The 16,676-nt window shown below is 39.1% G+C and overlaps 2 protein-coding genes across 2 annotated transcripts; both read left to right on the top strand.

Annotated features, from left to right (window-relative positions):
* Positions 1–1,667: 1,667 nt before the first annotated feature.
* On the top strand, positions 1,668–3,777 carry LOC102776438 (interferon-induced transmembrane protein 1-like). The gene is made up of 3 exons (XM_006782453.3): positions 1,668–1,833; positions 2,592–2,818; positions 3,030–3,777. Exons 1-3 carry the CDS (start codon positions 1,704–1,706, stop codon positions 3,177–3,179), a joined length of 507 nt encoding a protein of 168 aa, XP_006782516.2. The 5' UTR covers positions 1,668–1,703; the 3' UTR covers positions 3,180–3,777.
* Positions 3,778–13,937: 10,160 nt separating this feature from the next.
* LOC102777219 (interferon-induced transmembrane protein 1-like) lies at positions 13,938–16,316 on the top strand. The gene is made up of 3 exons (XM_006782455.3): positions 13,938–14,076; positions 14,868–15,094; positions 15,557–16,316. Exons 1-3 carry the CDS (start codon positions 13,947–13,949, stop codon positions 15,752–15,754), a joined length of 555 nt encoding a protein of 184 aa, XP_006782518.2. The 5' UTR covers positions 13,938–13,946; the 3' UTR covers positions 15,755–16,316.
* The last annotated feature ends 360 nt before the right edge of the window (positions 16,317–16,676 follow it).

The following is a 16,676-nucleotide window of genomic DNA, read 5'->3' as shown; positions in this document are numbered from 1 at the left end:
ACTTTGTTTTCAGCTGGGAGCTGTTCCGAAAGTGATATATTAATAAATTTCTTGCTTGCTTAAGTTCTTCCCTCCACTTAAATTTAATAGTAACTGATGGCCAGGGGATGTCAGCATTTGGTCTGTATAAATATTATGACACAATGAACCTTTATCAATTTCTTAAGTTAAAAAAAGTTTTATTATGAGATTAGATTTGGCCATTTATGGTAAGTGGTACATTACATACCCTAAACTAGGGATGGACGGATCCGATATTGCATATTGGTATCAGTATCGATACTGACCTAAATTACTACATCGGATATCGGAGGGAAATAAAAAACTGTAATCCGATCTATTAAATATCACAAAAGCACCTCACAAAACTTGCAACATGGCGTAACTCAGCTCATAACCTTAGCTTGTCGGAGGAGTATGTGGAGGAGTATTATCTGAATATTACACCCAAAGTTTTAATCTGATGTAAAATGTATAGAAGTCTATTACTGTATATAGTAACTATTAAGTCTAACATATCCTAGTAAGCTATAGTACTTTTTCTTTTGGGAAGGTGTCACGTAAAGGAATGTTATTTTACTGTCACTGTGTTATTATTCACATGCACGGTCATTATTTCATCATTACTTCATTAGTCTGCATCACTTATCATTATCATCATCAGGTTATCATCAATATTATCATGTATTATTTATCATTTAGTATATTTGCCAGAGCATGCAGAATAAACACATTCTAGATATAATACTCTATCATTCATAGCACCAGCATAGATGTGGGTCCACAGTAAGTCAGATGAGGACACTCACCTTTCGGTGGCCTGGACCTACAATCTTACACAACTGCACACTCGTGTTACACAATTGTTATGTTACCAAACACCGATGATGGGAAACATCTGGTTTTAAGTCTGGGAAAGAGTTGTTGTTCTGAAGAAGGTGATTTCCAGGAATTGTTCTGACGTCATAAAGGATATAAAGCTTTCTGTGAACGGGCAGAAGGAGAAGACCGGCTTCCCACACTGTATAATAAGTGTGTGTTTAATAAATCACTTTTTGGACACCCCCTAGGACTCTGTCTGCGCTTATTTTTCCTTCCAAATCAAAAAGAACCTTACACTTGTCTAAATGTTGTTCAGAAAACTTTAAACGCTCTTCAACTTGCTTTTTCTTCAGCAATGGAATCTTGCATGGTGCATAAAGGTCACAGTGGTTGACCTCATTACTTATTGTCTTTGAAACAATTTTCCATGCTGATTCCAGATCTTTCTGTAGTGCTCCACAGGTGCACTACTTTCTTGGCAATTGGATAACTCTTAATAGTAATTCTTTTCACTCCTCTGTGTCCTGACCTCCAGTGTCATGACTTTGCTTGCCTTTTTTGCATCTCCATTTCCTCATGTGTTCAAAATTCCTTCGCTATACTGTTTCTCATTAGAACACATAATTTATGGACATCTACTGGATAGATTGTTGCTTACATCTGGTGAGAATTTCATGTCAATACCACCTTTCAAGATATATTTACTTAGAAAAGTGTTCAATATTTGTTTTACCTACTGTATCTGATTGTCACTGTAACAACAAAGGCTGTGTTGAACTTCCTTCCTTATCCTGTTTGATCATGCCAGTGACGCAAATTCCTGAACCCACACAGCACAACACAAATGTGAAACGAAACCAACGTCTGCTTTCAATTCCTGTATGCTGAGCACGCTGTTACGCTCACATAATTACAGACGGCTGAGGGCAATGACTGACATGTTTCGTGATACTAGAAACGAAGATCGGGTTGTCTTAGTAGAGTCTCAGGAGAGGCACGATGAACTTAAAAGTAGGAAAACTTTTTTATTTCCATTTTCTTTTGAGTCTGTGTAGCTGTGTGTGTGTGTAGCAATGCTGTCTGTTTTCACGATGAGGCTGTTGCACAATGGAGGAATCTTGTGCGAGACTTTTTCTTGAAGTTTCTCTGCCATATATTGAAGATGTGACATAAGAATCTTTATGTTTCTCTTTGGTTGTAATTGAAATTGAATTTTGTGGCTGTGGTGGTTAGTACAGTTTTCAGAAGACAACATCTGCATTTGTTCTGTGTTAAATGTAGGCTTCAGAATTGGGGGAGGGGCGGTAGGTGATGTTTTTGTGCTCAAGCTCTCTGACACTCAGCATATTTCATCCAGCATGTCAGACCCGTTAGATGTAAAAAGCAGAAGAGAGATTTTATCACTGTGCGTAAGCAGATTTTTGATGTCACTTCATGCTAACTTAGTTTGTGTCACCAACTGTGAGTCCAGAATCCTCAAAAAATCGTGTGCTTTGTCCCAAACCATTTACTCACAGTCATATTATTTACATTGTTTATTTATATTTACTAATTTATTCAGTGAATTCATAATTCAAATATTTAAGAAAAATTCAGTTGTGAGGACACAACAACCTTTTGGAAAAGCCTGGACCCCAAAGACACAGCTGTTACTGTTCAGTTTCTAACAGAGACAACTGCTTTAACTCTCTCACTGCCCAAAGACTTCAAAAATGAAATCATCAATCTCAGTAACTCTTTTCAACATCTTTCGTCTCTCCAAACTGCAGCTGAGGCCAGACCAGTGAGAGCAATGAAACCTCCAGCTTATGTTCCAATGCAGGTGAGGCCCTATGATGGGCCCTCTGGACAGCCTGGAGAATCTGTATTGGTTCAGCACACCAGTGTGAACATCGTCACTGAGCCTCCAAAGGACCATATTATCTGGTCCCTCCTCTGCTTTGCCTACTCAAACCCCTGTTGTCTTGGACTTGCAGCTCTCATTTATTCTATCAAGGTGAGGTTAAATAATTCAGTTTTTTTGAGCATCTGTTATTCTTCTGAGTGTTTGTGTGTGTGTGTGTACATTTGTGTGCATGAAAAAATACATCAGTTTTTCACTGTCTGCTTACTATGACCTACATTATGTTGATTTTACCACATAGATCAAGTTAATATCCATGAACTCCAACTACACTTTTACAATCTATATGTTTCTGTCTTTTTAGGCCAGAGACCGGAAGGTGGTTGGAGATTTGGAGGGTGCACGGCATTATGGGGCCACTGCTCGCCAGCTTAACATAACTTCCACAGTCCTGGTTGCCCTTGGACTCCTGTTTTTCATTATTACGATGATAGTTGTATGGGAAGAGACATAATATTAAGCTCTCAAAGTAACAAACCCTGCCAAAACGCTTCCTTTTAACAGATTGCAGTGCATTGCTTGCTGCTATGACTTAACATCAATTAAAATATTAACATCAATTTTATTATCAGTCTTCATTATGAGATTTTGACTATGATTTGTCTCTGTTGGCATGTCTTTTGTTTGGAAAAGATAACATTTCATATATATTGTTTTTTCATATTTCAGTGAAGGTAAATGTATATAAAGATGATTTTTAGCCAATTAAATTAATGTTTGTGCCTATCTATCTACACCCAGGTGAAAAATAAGCACACTGCATTTGGCGTCTGCTACATTACATACGGAACAATGAATGACAGTATACGGAATTCTTCTTTGTTCACAAAAACCTTTTTTCTGTAGCTGTGGATCATGCTGCATATTCACTGACGGGGATCTCAGCTCATTCATGGCTGGAAAATCTTTTTATTGAGATGTTTCATTTTCCACTCACTAATATTCCACAGAAACAGTGTGGACATTTCATCCCCTTAGAATTTGCTTGATTTAGAGAATTAAGAGTTGATTTGTATGCTATGTTATAATAAATATAATCTTTGAGATTTAAATGGTGTTGGACTGTAACTCATTAAAAAATGTATTTCCTGGGGTTGGGTTTTTTGTTTGTTTTTTAGATTCCATCGATTTCTAGGAGCTCTTGTAGCCTCGATAGCAATTCTTTCTTCCTTTTTAGAAATGAATATTGTATTTTAATATCTTAGAATGGAAATAGTCTACTTCTGAGGAATTGTTGTTTTCAGGTTTATTTCCAGTTGAGTAGATTTTTTGGTCGTTACACTAAACTGACCATCTTAACTCAATAAATGTATCACACTTGGGAATCTTCTTCTTTCACTGCCCACTTTAGGAGTTGCAACAGCAGATCATCTTTCTCCATCTCACCCCATCCCTTGCATCCTCCTCTGTTACACCAACCCTCCTTCACTATACCCTTGAATCTTTTCTGTGGTCTTCCTATTTACTTATGAAGCCATACTCACTGATGGTCACCTCTCTCTCTGTAAACTTTTTTCACCAACTCTTTCCTGCAGCTTCAATATATGGCACAGTTTTGCACATCTCCCTTGTCCTTAAAAACTGGAACCAGTCCACTTCTTCTCCATTCCTCTGCCATCCTCTCACTCTTCCCAGGAGGGTGGCACGGAAGCCCCTCCGGTGGTCCTCCTTGGGGTCTCACACTCTGGGGCCTGGATCTCCTCCATGCCTGCTTCATGCCCTGGGGGACTGGGCTATGGCTCCCCATACCCTCTAGCAGATCGTTACATGGAGAAACCTTTCGAATACAAGCGTGCTCATCCATACAGGTGTGCACACGGGTGTTCACTGTTCATAGACACAAAGTACACTTTTCTTGGCTTCTACCTCAAAGCAAATTGTCGATCCTGCATGCTCCACAACAACATTCAATATTTAGTATTAACTGTTATTTACTGTTAGCTAGATTATTGTGATGGTGTTGTGTTTATAATGTTGCTCTTTCTTTGCTTGTTTTCTCTTTTTTCCTTTTTTTTTCTCTCTCAACGGGTGATCCGGGAGATTTCTTTCTTTGTAAGTGCCCTTTCTCACTGTCCCGCTTCTCCTCTGTTTTTCTTTTCCTTCATCTTTCTTTCTCCTTTTCCTATCCCCCAGCCATGTCTGCCCCATCTATAACAACTGAAAATAAAATAAAACAAAAATAAATAGCAACAACAAAGGTCGATCAAATGGAACAATATGGCAAGGCCGTGATGCTCCACTTGATAAAGTAAATCCTTCCTGGCTGTCAGACAACAATTCTGACAGCTAAAGAACCAAACAGAACAGGCAAAAAAAAAAAAAAAAGGATTGCGTCAAACAGTCTGGTCTCATGGTCCACTGCTAAAATATCCATTTAATATTATTATATTAATTATAAAATAACTGAGTTACAAACTACAAAATTAGTTAGAAAATGTAAAGATAAATAAAGATAACCTTACGCACCCCTATGATATGCACCGTATTTTGGATGGAATCCAATAGAATGATAACACACATTCCAGCCATGTATTCCAGCCCAAACCCTAACCTTAATCCTAACTTAACCCTACCCATAACCTTATTCCTAACTCTGTCTCAGACCTTCGGACAGTGCACATCTCTATTGAGAGCCCTTCAACAGCCACAACTTCACTTTTTTTCTCTTTTCATGTGCTTCTCACCTGAGGAAAGCCAGATCTTTGCCAAAACACGGCAGTACAAGAACACGCATCATTGATTATTTTATTTGAGGAGTTTTAATGTATTTTATTTTTCATTTCATTTTTTTCCATTTCATTTTTGTTCATTAATAAATAGATATATATAAGTTTTATTTTCATATAAACACATAAAAATAAATTTATTAAATAACATACCAGATTAAATTTCATTTTATTTACTTAGAATAACAACACCCAAATAATAAACAACACAGGACAAAATCTCACGAAAAAAACCAGGGCTCATAAATATTTTGTACTTGTAAATCAGGATTTGTATGTGTAAAAAGAATTTGTGTGTGCGTAAAAAAGATTTGTGTGAGGACTTAGCCAAAAAATACGTGTGAATAGTGTGAATACAAGTATGAATTTTGACCCTATTTTTCTTCTTTTCAGCTGATTGGTCAATATCATGTCAATCACAAATTTAACTATCCAATCAGAGAACAGATGGGTTTGACTGTTGGAGGGGTGCTTTTTGAACTGCAGGTCCTTGAAGGGTAATACAGTTTGAAGCTGGAGGTTCTCTATATAAATATCCGATAGAAGCTAGGTCCTCTCAGTGTTGCCAACTTAGCGACTTTGTCACTATATTTAGTGATTTTTCAGACCCCACGAGAGACTTTTTTTCTAAAAAGTGACTAGCGACAAATCTGGCAACTTTTTCTAGAGTTATTGGAGACTTCTTTATGATGACTTTTTGATGTGAAAACGTGTATCGCTCTTATGGACGTTCCCACACACTCCAAAGGACACATTTTGGATCTTGTTTGCTATACAGGTGTCACCCCAAAGAATTGTGCTGTATTGGACATGCTTTTTTCAGACCATAAATTAGTTTTATTCAGCGTTAGTCTCCCACTATACAAAAATAAACAAAACCGCTCAGTTACTTTTAGAAATATTAGGGGCATTGAACTATCAGCTCTTTCCCATGGCATTAATAATTTACCTACCATTGATGCCTCAGCTTTCATAGACAACCTGGCATCTCACTATAACATTGAACTTATCAACCTCTTAGATACCTTGGCTCCCCAAAAAACTCGAACTGTTTCTTTCTCTCGCTCTGTGCCATGGTATTTATCTGAACTTCAGCAACTTAAAGCTACTGGACGCCGCCTGGAACATCTCTCCAGGAAAACAGGACTTACTATTCACGAAGACATGTATCTCAGTCATATACAACATTATAAAGAAGCTATTCATCATGCTAAATCTGCCTACTACACCTCTGTTATTGAATCCGTTGAAGGAAACACTCTCACGTTGTTTACTACATTGCATAATATTGTTAAAACCCCAGATATCTTTGTCATACATACACACTCTTTGTGTATGTATGCACACAGTTTGCCCTCATCCTGTGATATGGTCAATTGTTCTATCTGCATTTTCTGTCCTTCTCAGCTGGCATCCTCTCTATCCAATTTTAAACTTCCCACAATAACTCAGCTATCTTCCATAATTACTAACTTAAAGTCATCATCGTGTAAACTTGATCCACTGCCGACTAATCTTGTTAAACTCTCATTCCCGTCTCTTGCCCCACTGATTGCTAATATCGTACACCCCTCTCTTAAATCTGGTTCTGTTCCTTCTTCTCTTAAAACTGCAATAATAATCCCAATACTGAAAAAGAATGGTTCAGATCCCTCTAATCTAAATAATTTCAGGCCAATTTCAAATCTCCCTTTCTTAGCAAAAATTCTGGAAAAGATAGTGGCTGCACAGGTTCATCGTCATCTTACTGAAAATAACTTGTATGAACAGTTTCAGTCCGGCTTCTGTTCATGTCACAGTACAGAAACAGCCCTAGTAAAAATCACCAATGATCTTCTGCTTGCAGCTGACTCTGGACTTATCTCCATCCTCATTCTCCTTGACCTTACAGCAGCTTTCGATACTATCTCCCACCTCATCCTTCTTCACAGATTAGCATCTATTGGCATCAATGGTACAGCCCTGGCCTGGTTTACCTCTTTCATCTCTCTGGCCGCTCACAGTTTGTTCAATTACTCCCTCACAGATCAGTATCTACTCCAGTTAATTCCGGTGTACCCCAAGGCTCTGTCCTGGGTCCTTTACTTTTTATCATCTATCTCCTAACCCTAGGTAATATTTTTAGGAAGCAAAACATCCAATTTCACTGCTACGCAGATGACATCCAGCTCTACCTATCCTCAAAACCTACAGCTACTCTCCCACCTACATCCATTTCTGACTGTTTAAGTGAAATCAAGGTCTGGTTTACTCACAACTTTCTTAAACGTAATGGCAATAAAACAGAATTCATTTTAATAGGCACCAGATCAAAACTGACTATAGTTCCAACCAGACATTCATTATCCATTGATAACAACCATTGGACTCAGAGCCTTTAGTTGTTCTGCCCCGAGACTTTGGAATGCACTTCCACTTGTTCTCCGGACCACACACTGTCTCACCACTTTTAAATCACGTCTCAAAACTCATCTATTTAGAATTGCATACACCTGATCTGTCTTAGTCCATTTTTACCTTGCTCTGTTTTTATATTTGCTTTTATACTTTTATAACTGTCTATGTCTAAATTTTATTTTACCATGTTTAATATATTTTTTGCTGCTATTGATCATGTGTTTTTGTACGGTGACCTTGAGGGTCTGAAAGACGCCTATAAATAAAATGCATTATTATTACTCTCAACAAGCAGCGGTGCTGCCGTGGGCACCTCACCCATACCAAAGCGCTCACAGGCGGAGGATAGTCCTCCCCCAGCTGCTATTAGGGCAGGAGATGTTCACACCTGTGCGTCCAAACTGCAAATGAATCGCGCATGAGCGAAGCCGCTGCTCCTGCACTGACTGTAACGCAGTCAGTTCTTCTTTTACTGTTATGCTGCTTTGTGGATCACAAGGTTTAAAACTACTAATATACACACACACACACACACACACACAAAGTAACTCCCCCAGAGTGCCAATTTCGGGTCACTTTCGCCGGTTCAGGCCCGGATAAAGGATCAGGATTGGAATTGTGACATTAAAAAACAATAATTGCTATAAGAAATTTAATTTGTAGTTCTAAATAAATTCTAAATGCATTTAGGACGTTTTTTACTCACTTTATGTCTCTTCCATGATGTTATTTCTTTCTCCAACAACGTAGGTTACAATTATATTAGCATGACCAATTATGCAATAGGGGATGACATCATTTAGCAACTTCTAGCGACTTTTAGGACAGCCAATAGCAATATTCCTTACTGAGGAGTTGGCAGCACAGGGTCCCCTAACTTTCAGTAGCTGTTGAAAGGAGAAAGTTGTGGTATATCAGTGGTTAGAAATACCATTAATACTTTAGGATTAGTTTAACACAAAGTCAGGGCTGACCCAGGACCATTGCTGTGAGTCACAGTGCGCAGCAAAAAGGTACTTTCACATCGGAGGCAGCATGTGCTGCTGATGCTAACTGCTAACTAAAAGCCAAGGATCCAGAATTTGTTGCGCTGGCTGCTGAGCTCTGGATTTTTGCGGCAGCTCTACCTGTACTAGATGCACCTGCTCCTTGTTGTCTCTATCTCTGACTTTATGTCCTCTACAAGAGTTTCAGTTTTTTTTTTATCTTCAAATGTTCAATAAAACCATGTATCGCTAATTCATAACGAAGAAAGCTTTGTAATTATCCCCACTAGTGAAGACTGTGTCGTTTCCACAACACTGCCCCGCCCCCTAGGTCCGCAGCGCAGTTGAAAAGGCTCTGGAGGTCCCTGTATTAAGTACGTAAACCTTTGACACAAAAATCACCAAACTCAGACCACCACAGACTTTTTTCCTTCGTGGTGATGAAGGAAAACGCTGGGCTGGCATGTAAAAGGGCATTTATTCTAGTGATGCGCGAATCATGAACGAATCGTTCAATTCTCGAGAATCACTTTACTGACTCATGAATCATGATTCACAAACCCAACTGACTCACTGACTCATCCCTGTTGCTGTTAGCAGTAATGTATCTAGCTTATAATTAAAATTGTGGAGAAAAACACAACATCCAGTATCTTAACAAAAAAATTTCTGCTCTGAACTGGAAGAAAAAACCCCGAGTAGAAGCTCACATCAAGAAAATAGCTCCTCGGTTCACAGTAGCATCGCTCTGCTAACATGCTAACAGCACATTTGAGCTACTCACCCCATCCCTTCCTGTGCTGAATCTTTAGCCTAAGCGAATCACTCAGGACTCGCTCACCCCCTCCCTCCTGTGCTGAATCATCGAGCGAACGAATCACTCACTCACTCACCCCCTCCCTCCTGGCTCACAGCTTCTTCTTCTTGGTTGGCAACCAATGTTAAGGCGCATTACCGCCCCCTGGCTCACAGCTCAGTGGACATTTAGATGAGAAAATATATATTTAACACATTTAAGGAAAATACTAATAAAATAAAAATAAACAAAATAAATGTTTATTAAGCAATTTTGATAGGAAATTGCTTAATTTTAGAAATGTTTTTGCTCTTTTTTGCTCTATAAAATAGTTGTTTTCTTTTAGAATCATTCATCTTAGCCGTAGGATTTACATGAAAAGAGAAACAAATTAAGTTTGAGGGAAAATGTACATCTTTTGCACTCTCTGGTCAACTGACTCAGTGAATCAAAGACTCAAAAAAAATCCAATTCACTTTGGTGAGTGACTCATTAAAACTCGATTCAGTAAAAAGAATCAAATTTACCATCACTAATTTATTCCCTCAGGACCTGAAGCTCCATAAACCACCCCTCCAATAGCCAAACCCATCTGTTCTCTGATTGGATTGTTAAATTTGTGATTGACATGACATTGGCCAATCAGATGAAAGGAAGAAAAATAGGGTAAAAATTTGTACTTGTAACTTGAAACTTGAGTGCAGAGTTTCACACATATTTTTTTTGGCTAAGTCCACACACAAATCTTTTTTACACACACACACAAATCTTTTTTACACATACAAATCCTGATTTACAAGTACAAAATATTTACAAGTACAAAATATTTATGACCACAATTTGAGCCCATAGAACACTTCCCAGGACTTTTCGGTCGGACGGGGCGCCCTGTTGGGGGACGCGCAGTGCCCTTCTTGTCTCCGGCTAATGACAGGCTCAGTCCTCAGTTCATAACCTTATTCCTAACCTTAACCACAACTTTAATCGTATTAGATAGGGTTTTCCAAAGTGATTCATGATGAGAAAGTAAAATAAATACATCTGTAGATTAATTCCAAATGGTTCTCATGTTTCCACAAGTGTAACATACAGACAGGTTGGGTGGCTGCAAGCGTAACATACCAGCGATCTGTCACGTAGCGTCGGTATGTTATATTTTGGGATGAGGACGTCTGACCAGCGTGATGGTCCAATGTGACAACCAAGGTGAGACGTCATTCAGGTCTGGTACCTGAAATTAACCTGGTATAAAAATATAAATATAATAAAAATATAGTTTTCATCCATGCATTTTTGCAGTATTATTACTTGACGTCTTAATTTTCTTTGTAATGAAATAGAATAGTGGTTCAACAAGTCCTTTGACAAATGTTTTGACTCCATGCGCATCAAAAAGTTTTAAATATTAAGGTATGTGATTGCCACTCTGCTGTAGTACAGCTCTGCGTTATCTCCTGAGAAAGCGGAGCTGTGCACTTTATATAGAAATGTAGGAAGTACAAAACAGACTCCAACCTGCTGCTGACCTTCTACCACACGTCCATTGAGAGCCTGCTAACATACTGCATCACAGTAAGGTACGGCAGCTGCACTAAGAGGGATAGAGTGAGGCTTCAGTTGAGTAGTCAAGTTAGCTCAGAAGATCATCGGCTGCCCTCTCCCCTCCCTGATGGACATTTATTCCTCCTGCTGCCTCAGCAGAGCAATGAACATAATCAACAACATTTCCCCACCCTGGCTTTGACCTGTTCAACCTGCTTCCCTCAGGGAAGCACTACAGGTGCATCAGCACAAAGACCCACAGACTCAAGAACAGTTACTTCCCAGAAGCCATAACCACCCTGAACTCACACAGTTCCACCGCCTATTCCAAGACTTCCCTCTATAAACCACCACAGTGCAATAACCCAAACTGTATATGCACAAGAATATTTATTTACATATTTGTTTCCTTTTTCCCGGATTTGTATATTTTGTGCATTTTATATATGTATATTTTTTTCTAAATACTGTTCATATGTATATAGTGCTGCAGAAACTGTGCACCTCGCCCCCATTTCTTCTCCCACATGTTAGCACTGAGTTTGAGATGCTCTGTATCTCATTGTACATCTGTATAGTGACAATAAAGGCATTCTATTCTATTCTATTCTATTCTAAAATACAGTCAGTGTTGATCAGAGGATGATGCCATTTGAAGCCTACAAATAAAGTGACACTATTAACCTTTTCTTTGTAGTTTCAATTATACAAAGCATGTCGGTCCCATTTGTTGAAGAACATTCCCACACCATCATGTTTGTACCTCCAGACTTCACTGTTGGTCTAGTATTTTTGGGGTGATATGCAGTGCCTTCTGACCTCCAAAACACAGTGTGTATTGTAGCATTGTCATGGTCCTGGCTCATTTTGACCCAGCGTTCTTAGTTTTCTTGTGTTTTTGTATTTTGTTCTTTATTTATTCCATGGTTTCTAAGTTGTTCTGTTAAGATGTTGCTTATTAGATTTCCCCCTCATTACTTTACCCCCTGTGTGCCCCCTCTGTGTATCTGTGAGTCTCGTTTCTCCTCTTTGTGTTTTATTTCATGTTTTCCTCAGCCCGCTGTGTCTGTGTTCTCTCTCCCCCTCTGGTCTGCGTCTCTGTATACTTCCTGTTTTACTTTGATAGTCTCCCGTCAGTGTGCGTCAGTGTTGTGTTTGCTCCTGCCATGTTTCGCTATGATTATCACTGTCACCTGTGTTCCCCGTTAACCCTCTGTGAATTTATGTCCACGTCTCCCTCAGTTCTGTGTCGCGTTGTCAATGTCTCATCCCTGAAGCTGTGTGATTTTTCCCTGTGTTTCCTCGGTCCTCAGTTTAGCATTCCCAGTCTAGTTTTGTATCATTGTTAAGCCTGCAATAAAGCAGTGATTTTTGAGTTCAGTTCTGTTTCCATAAGTTTTGCGTTTGGGTCCTCACCTGCCTGTGCACAGCCAGTTCATGACAAGCATCTCATCTGGTCTCATCTGACCAGACAATATCCTCAGAGTATTTTACAGGCTTGTCTAAATGTTGCTCAGTAAAGTTTAAACGTTCTTCAAGAGGCTTTACCTCATTACTTATTTTCTTTGAAACAATTTTCCATGCTGATTCCAGATCTTTCTGTAGTGCTCCACAGCTGCACTACTTTCTTGGCGACTGGATAACTCTTCTGGTAATTCTGACCTCCAGTGTCATGATTTTGCATCTCCATTTCCTTGTGTGTTCAAAATTCTTTCCCTGTACTGTTTAACACATAATTTATGGACATCTACTGGATGGATTGGTACTGACATCTGGTGAGAATTTCATGTCAATACCACCTTTCAAAATATATTTACTTAGAAAAGTGTTCAATATTTGTCAAAGGAGCTTGCAAAGAAAAGCGTCTGGACTTCTTTAAGTTGCTTGAAGACGTTTCACCTCTCATCCGAGAAGCTTCTTCAGTTCTAAGGTCAAATGGTGGAGAGTCCCAGATATAAACCCAGTGGGAGTATCCCCCCACAGAGGGACAAAAGGACCCCCTGATGATCCTCTAATCACCTGAGACAAGGTGTGAAACTGGGTGTGGGTCCCAATCAGCCAGAGTTTCGGGTGAGCTCTTTGTGAAACCTGGCCCCACCTTATCATGCGAATTCCTGAGGTCAGATGGCCCAGGATGTGAGTGGGCGTTAAGGCGTCTGGGGAGGGAACTCAAAACTGGATTATAGATGGCAGAGAGTTGGTGTTGTAAACCACCGCCTCTGTTCAAAGATGGTCGCTCACAGTGGACATAGATGGCTTCTTTCACTCCTCTTTCAAACCATCTGTCCTCTCTGTCCAAAATGTGAACATTGGCATCCTTGAAAGAGTGTTCTTTATCCTTAAGATGCAGATGGACAGCTGAGTCTTGTCCTGTGGAGGTGGCTCTTCTATGTTGTGTCATGCGCTTGTGAAGTGGCTGTTTGGTCTCTCCAATGTAGAGGTCTGGGCATTCCTCGCTGCACTGTACAGCATATACCACATTGTTAAGTCTGTGTTTTAAGTCTCTGTGTCTGAGTTTTGTCTTTCAGGTGAACCAGTTTTTGTCTGAGCGTGTTGCTGGGTCTGAAATACACCGGGATGTCATGCTTGGAGAAAACTCTCCTGTTCAATATTTGTTTTACCTACTGTATCTCTGACCGTCACTGTAACAACAAAGGCTGTGTTGAACCTCCTTCCTTTACCTGTTTGATCATGCCAATGACGCAAATTCCTGAACCCACACAGCACAACACAAATGTGAAACTAAACCACCAAGGTCTGCTTTCAATTCCTGTATGCTGAGCACACTGTTAACTTCACATAATTACAGACGGCTGAGGGCAATGACTGACATATTTCGTGATACTGGAACTGAAGATCGGGTTGTTTTAGTAGAGTCTGAAGTGAAGCACGATGAACTTCAAAGTAGGAAAACTTTTTAATTTCCATTTCCTTTTGTATCTGTGTAGCTGTGTGTGTGTGGCAATGCTGTGTGTTTTTATGATGAGGCTGTTGCACAATGGGGGAATCTTGTGCGAGACTTTTTCTTGAAGTTTCTCTGCCATATATTGAAGTTGTGACATAAGAATCTTTATGTTTCTCTTTGGTTGTAATTGAAATTGAATTTTGTGGTGGTGGTGCAGTATTGGTAAGGTTAGTACAGTTTTCAGAAGAAGACTTCTGCATTTGTTCTGTCCTCACTTACAGAAAAACAATCAAGATGTTAGGGCTGGGGGAGGGGCGGTCGGTGATGTTTATGTGCTCAAGCCCACTGAGACTCAGCATATTTCATCCAGCATGTCAGACCCGTTAAATGGCTTCATGTAAAAAGCAGAAGAGAGATTTTATCACTGTGCTTAAGCAAATTTTTGATGTCACTTCATGCTAACTTAGTTTGTGTCACCAACTGTGAGTCCAGAATCCTCAAAAAAACGTGTGCTTTGTCCCAAAACATTTATTCATAGTCAAATTATTTACATTATTTATTTATTAATTTATTCAGTGAAGTCATATTTCAGGATTCACAGATTTAGAAAAATTCAGTTGCGAGGACAAAGGAACGTTTTGGAAATACCTGGACCCCAAAGACACAGCTGTTACTGTTCAGTTTCTAACAGAGACAACTGCTTTAACTCTCTCACTGCCCAAAGACTTCAAAAATGGAATAATCAATGTCAGCAACTCTTTTCAACATCTTTCCTCTCTCCAAACTGCAGCTGAGGTTAGACCAGTGAGAGCAATGAAACCTCCAGCTTATGTTCCAGTGCAGGTGAGGACCTATGATGGGCCCTCTGGACAGCCTGGAGGATCTGTATTGGTTCAGCACACCAGTGTGAACATTGTTACTGAGCCTCCAAAGGACCATTTTATCTGGTCCCTCCTCTGCTTTGTCTACTCAAACCCCTGTTGTCTTGGACTTGCAGCTCTCATTTATTCTATCAAGGTGTGTTTGTATGCAAATATATACTTGCCTGCCTACCATATCTTATATACATAATATACATGTGAATATATACATTGTACCAACCTGCCTACCATATCTTACCATATAAATCAAGCTACATGATCATGGCATCGAACACAACCAAAGCTGAAGTGCAAAAAATTACTAATTTTTTAAAAACTACAACATTGAAAGAAATATCTTACATTTGTTATACAGTTTACATCATTTCCTACACTGATAGTAACAAAGAAACTATATGGGCACGAAAAAAACACACAAGTGAAAGAGCACCTGGGATTATTATTATAATTGTTTGCGTTTACTAAAAACATGAAGCTTAACTTTTTCAGATAATAAAACTTAGGCTATGCTTAACATTTGCAGTTTCAGTTTACACTGGGATAAAGATAATTACATTATAATTACACCACTACAAACTATATGTTTCTGTCCTTCTAGGCCAGAGACCGGAAGGTGGCCGGAGATCTGGAGGGTGCACGACGTCATGGGTTCATTGCCCGTGGGCTTAACATTGCTGCCACAGTCCTGTTTGTCATTGTACTCATGATTTTCATTATTATAATCAGTGCTTTGTTTGCAAATGCACCTGCTTATGCTCACAGAGAACCATACTATTATCATTTTAACAGAGATTAAGTTGCTTGCTGCTGTGACTTGTTATTAAGCCTCATATTAGGTACACGAAAAACACAGCTTCAGACCCACTGTTTAGTTTAAAAACTAAAGGTGTGCTCCAATAGTTCATTTTGCTTAGTCTCTCAGTTAGGAACTGTAGCGGTAGTAATAAAAGCTGTTCCAGTTACCCAATTACTAAGCAGAGGTGCTTTGGTGCTTCCTTTATTGCTTCCTTTATATAGGATACACTGGAGCATCCTTTATGAAAATAAAGAAGAAAAAGGCGTCCGGAAAGTCATTGCAATAGACCATCCGGCCATTCATGAAAACAATGGACATAATAAACAAAGTTGCACAGATCATGTGAATATTCGTTGTAACATTTTTCTTTTCATTTCATCACCTCCTGGTATATTTCTGCATTTTTAATAACTGTTTGTTAAATAAATACTTGCTGTTGAGTTGCTTTGCATGAAGAATGCAGTATTCTATGTAAGCTCAAGATTTTGATCTACACTGACTGATCAAAGTGTGCTTAAACTTCTCTGTAATCACTGTTCTTTAGTAAAACCTTTCTGTTGTACTACAGTCTTCAGGATTCATTTTTACCTCAGTACAGTCCAGCTGGAGAAAGTGATGGATGGAGGGAATTTTACAGCAGTGAGTTACACTGGATCACATCAGTAAAACATAAGACACATTTTATATGCTATGGGGCAGATTTACTAAGTGAGTCCAATTATTGTGATATTGCAATTGCAGTATGATCTATGATCTATTTACAAAGATGCAGGTTGTTCATATCAGTAAAAAACAGCATTCTGTCCAGAGTCACAAAAAGTTACCTGAAATCAAAAAGATTAGCTTTTAACAGCTTTTGTTTTTATTGCCCAGCTTGAAAATCATTACTAGATGAGCAGGTTATAGAGGTGTAGTAGCACCC

This window comes from Neolamprologus brichardi, chromosome 7, assembly GCF_056152115.1.
Source record: "Neolamprologus brichardi isolate AB-2024 chromosome 7, ASM5615211v1, whole genome shotgun sequence".
Lineage (NCBI taxonomy): Eukaryota > Metazoa > Chordata > Actinopteri > Cichliformes > Cichlidae > Neolamprologus > Neolamprologus brichardi.
The sequence above is the reverse complement of the archived record's forward strand: the minus strand, read 5'-3'. Positions and strand labels throughout refer to the sequence as shown.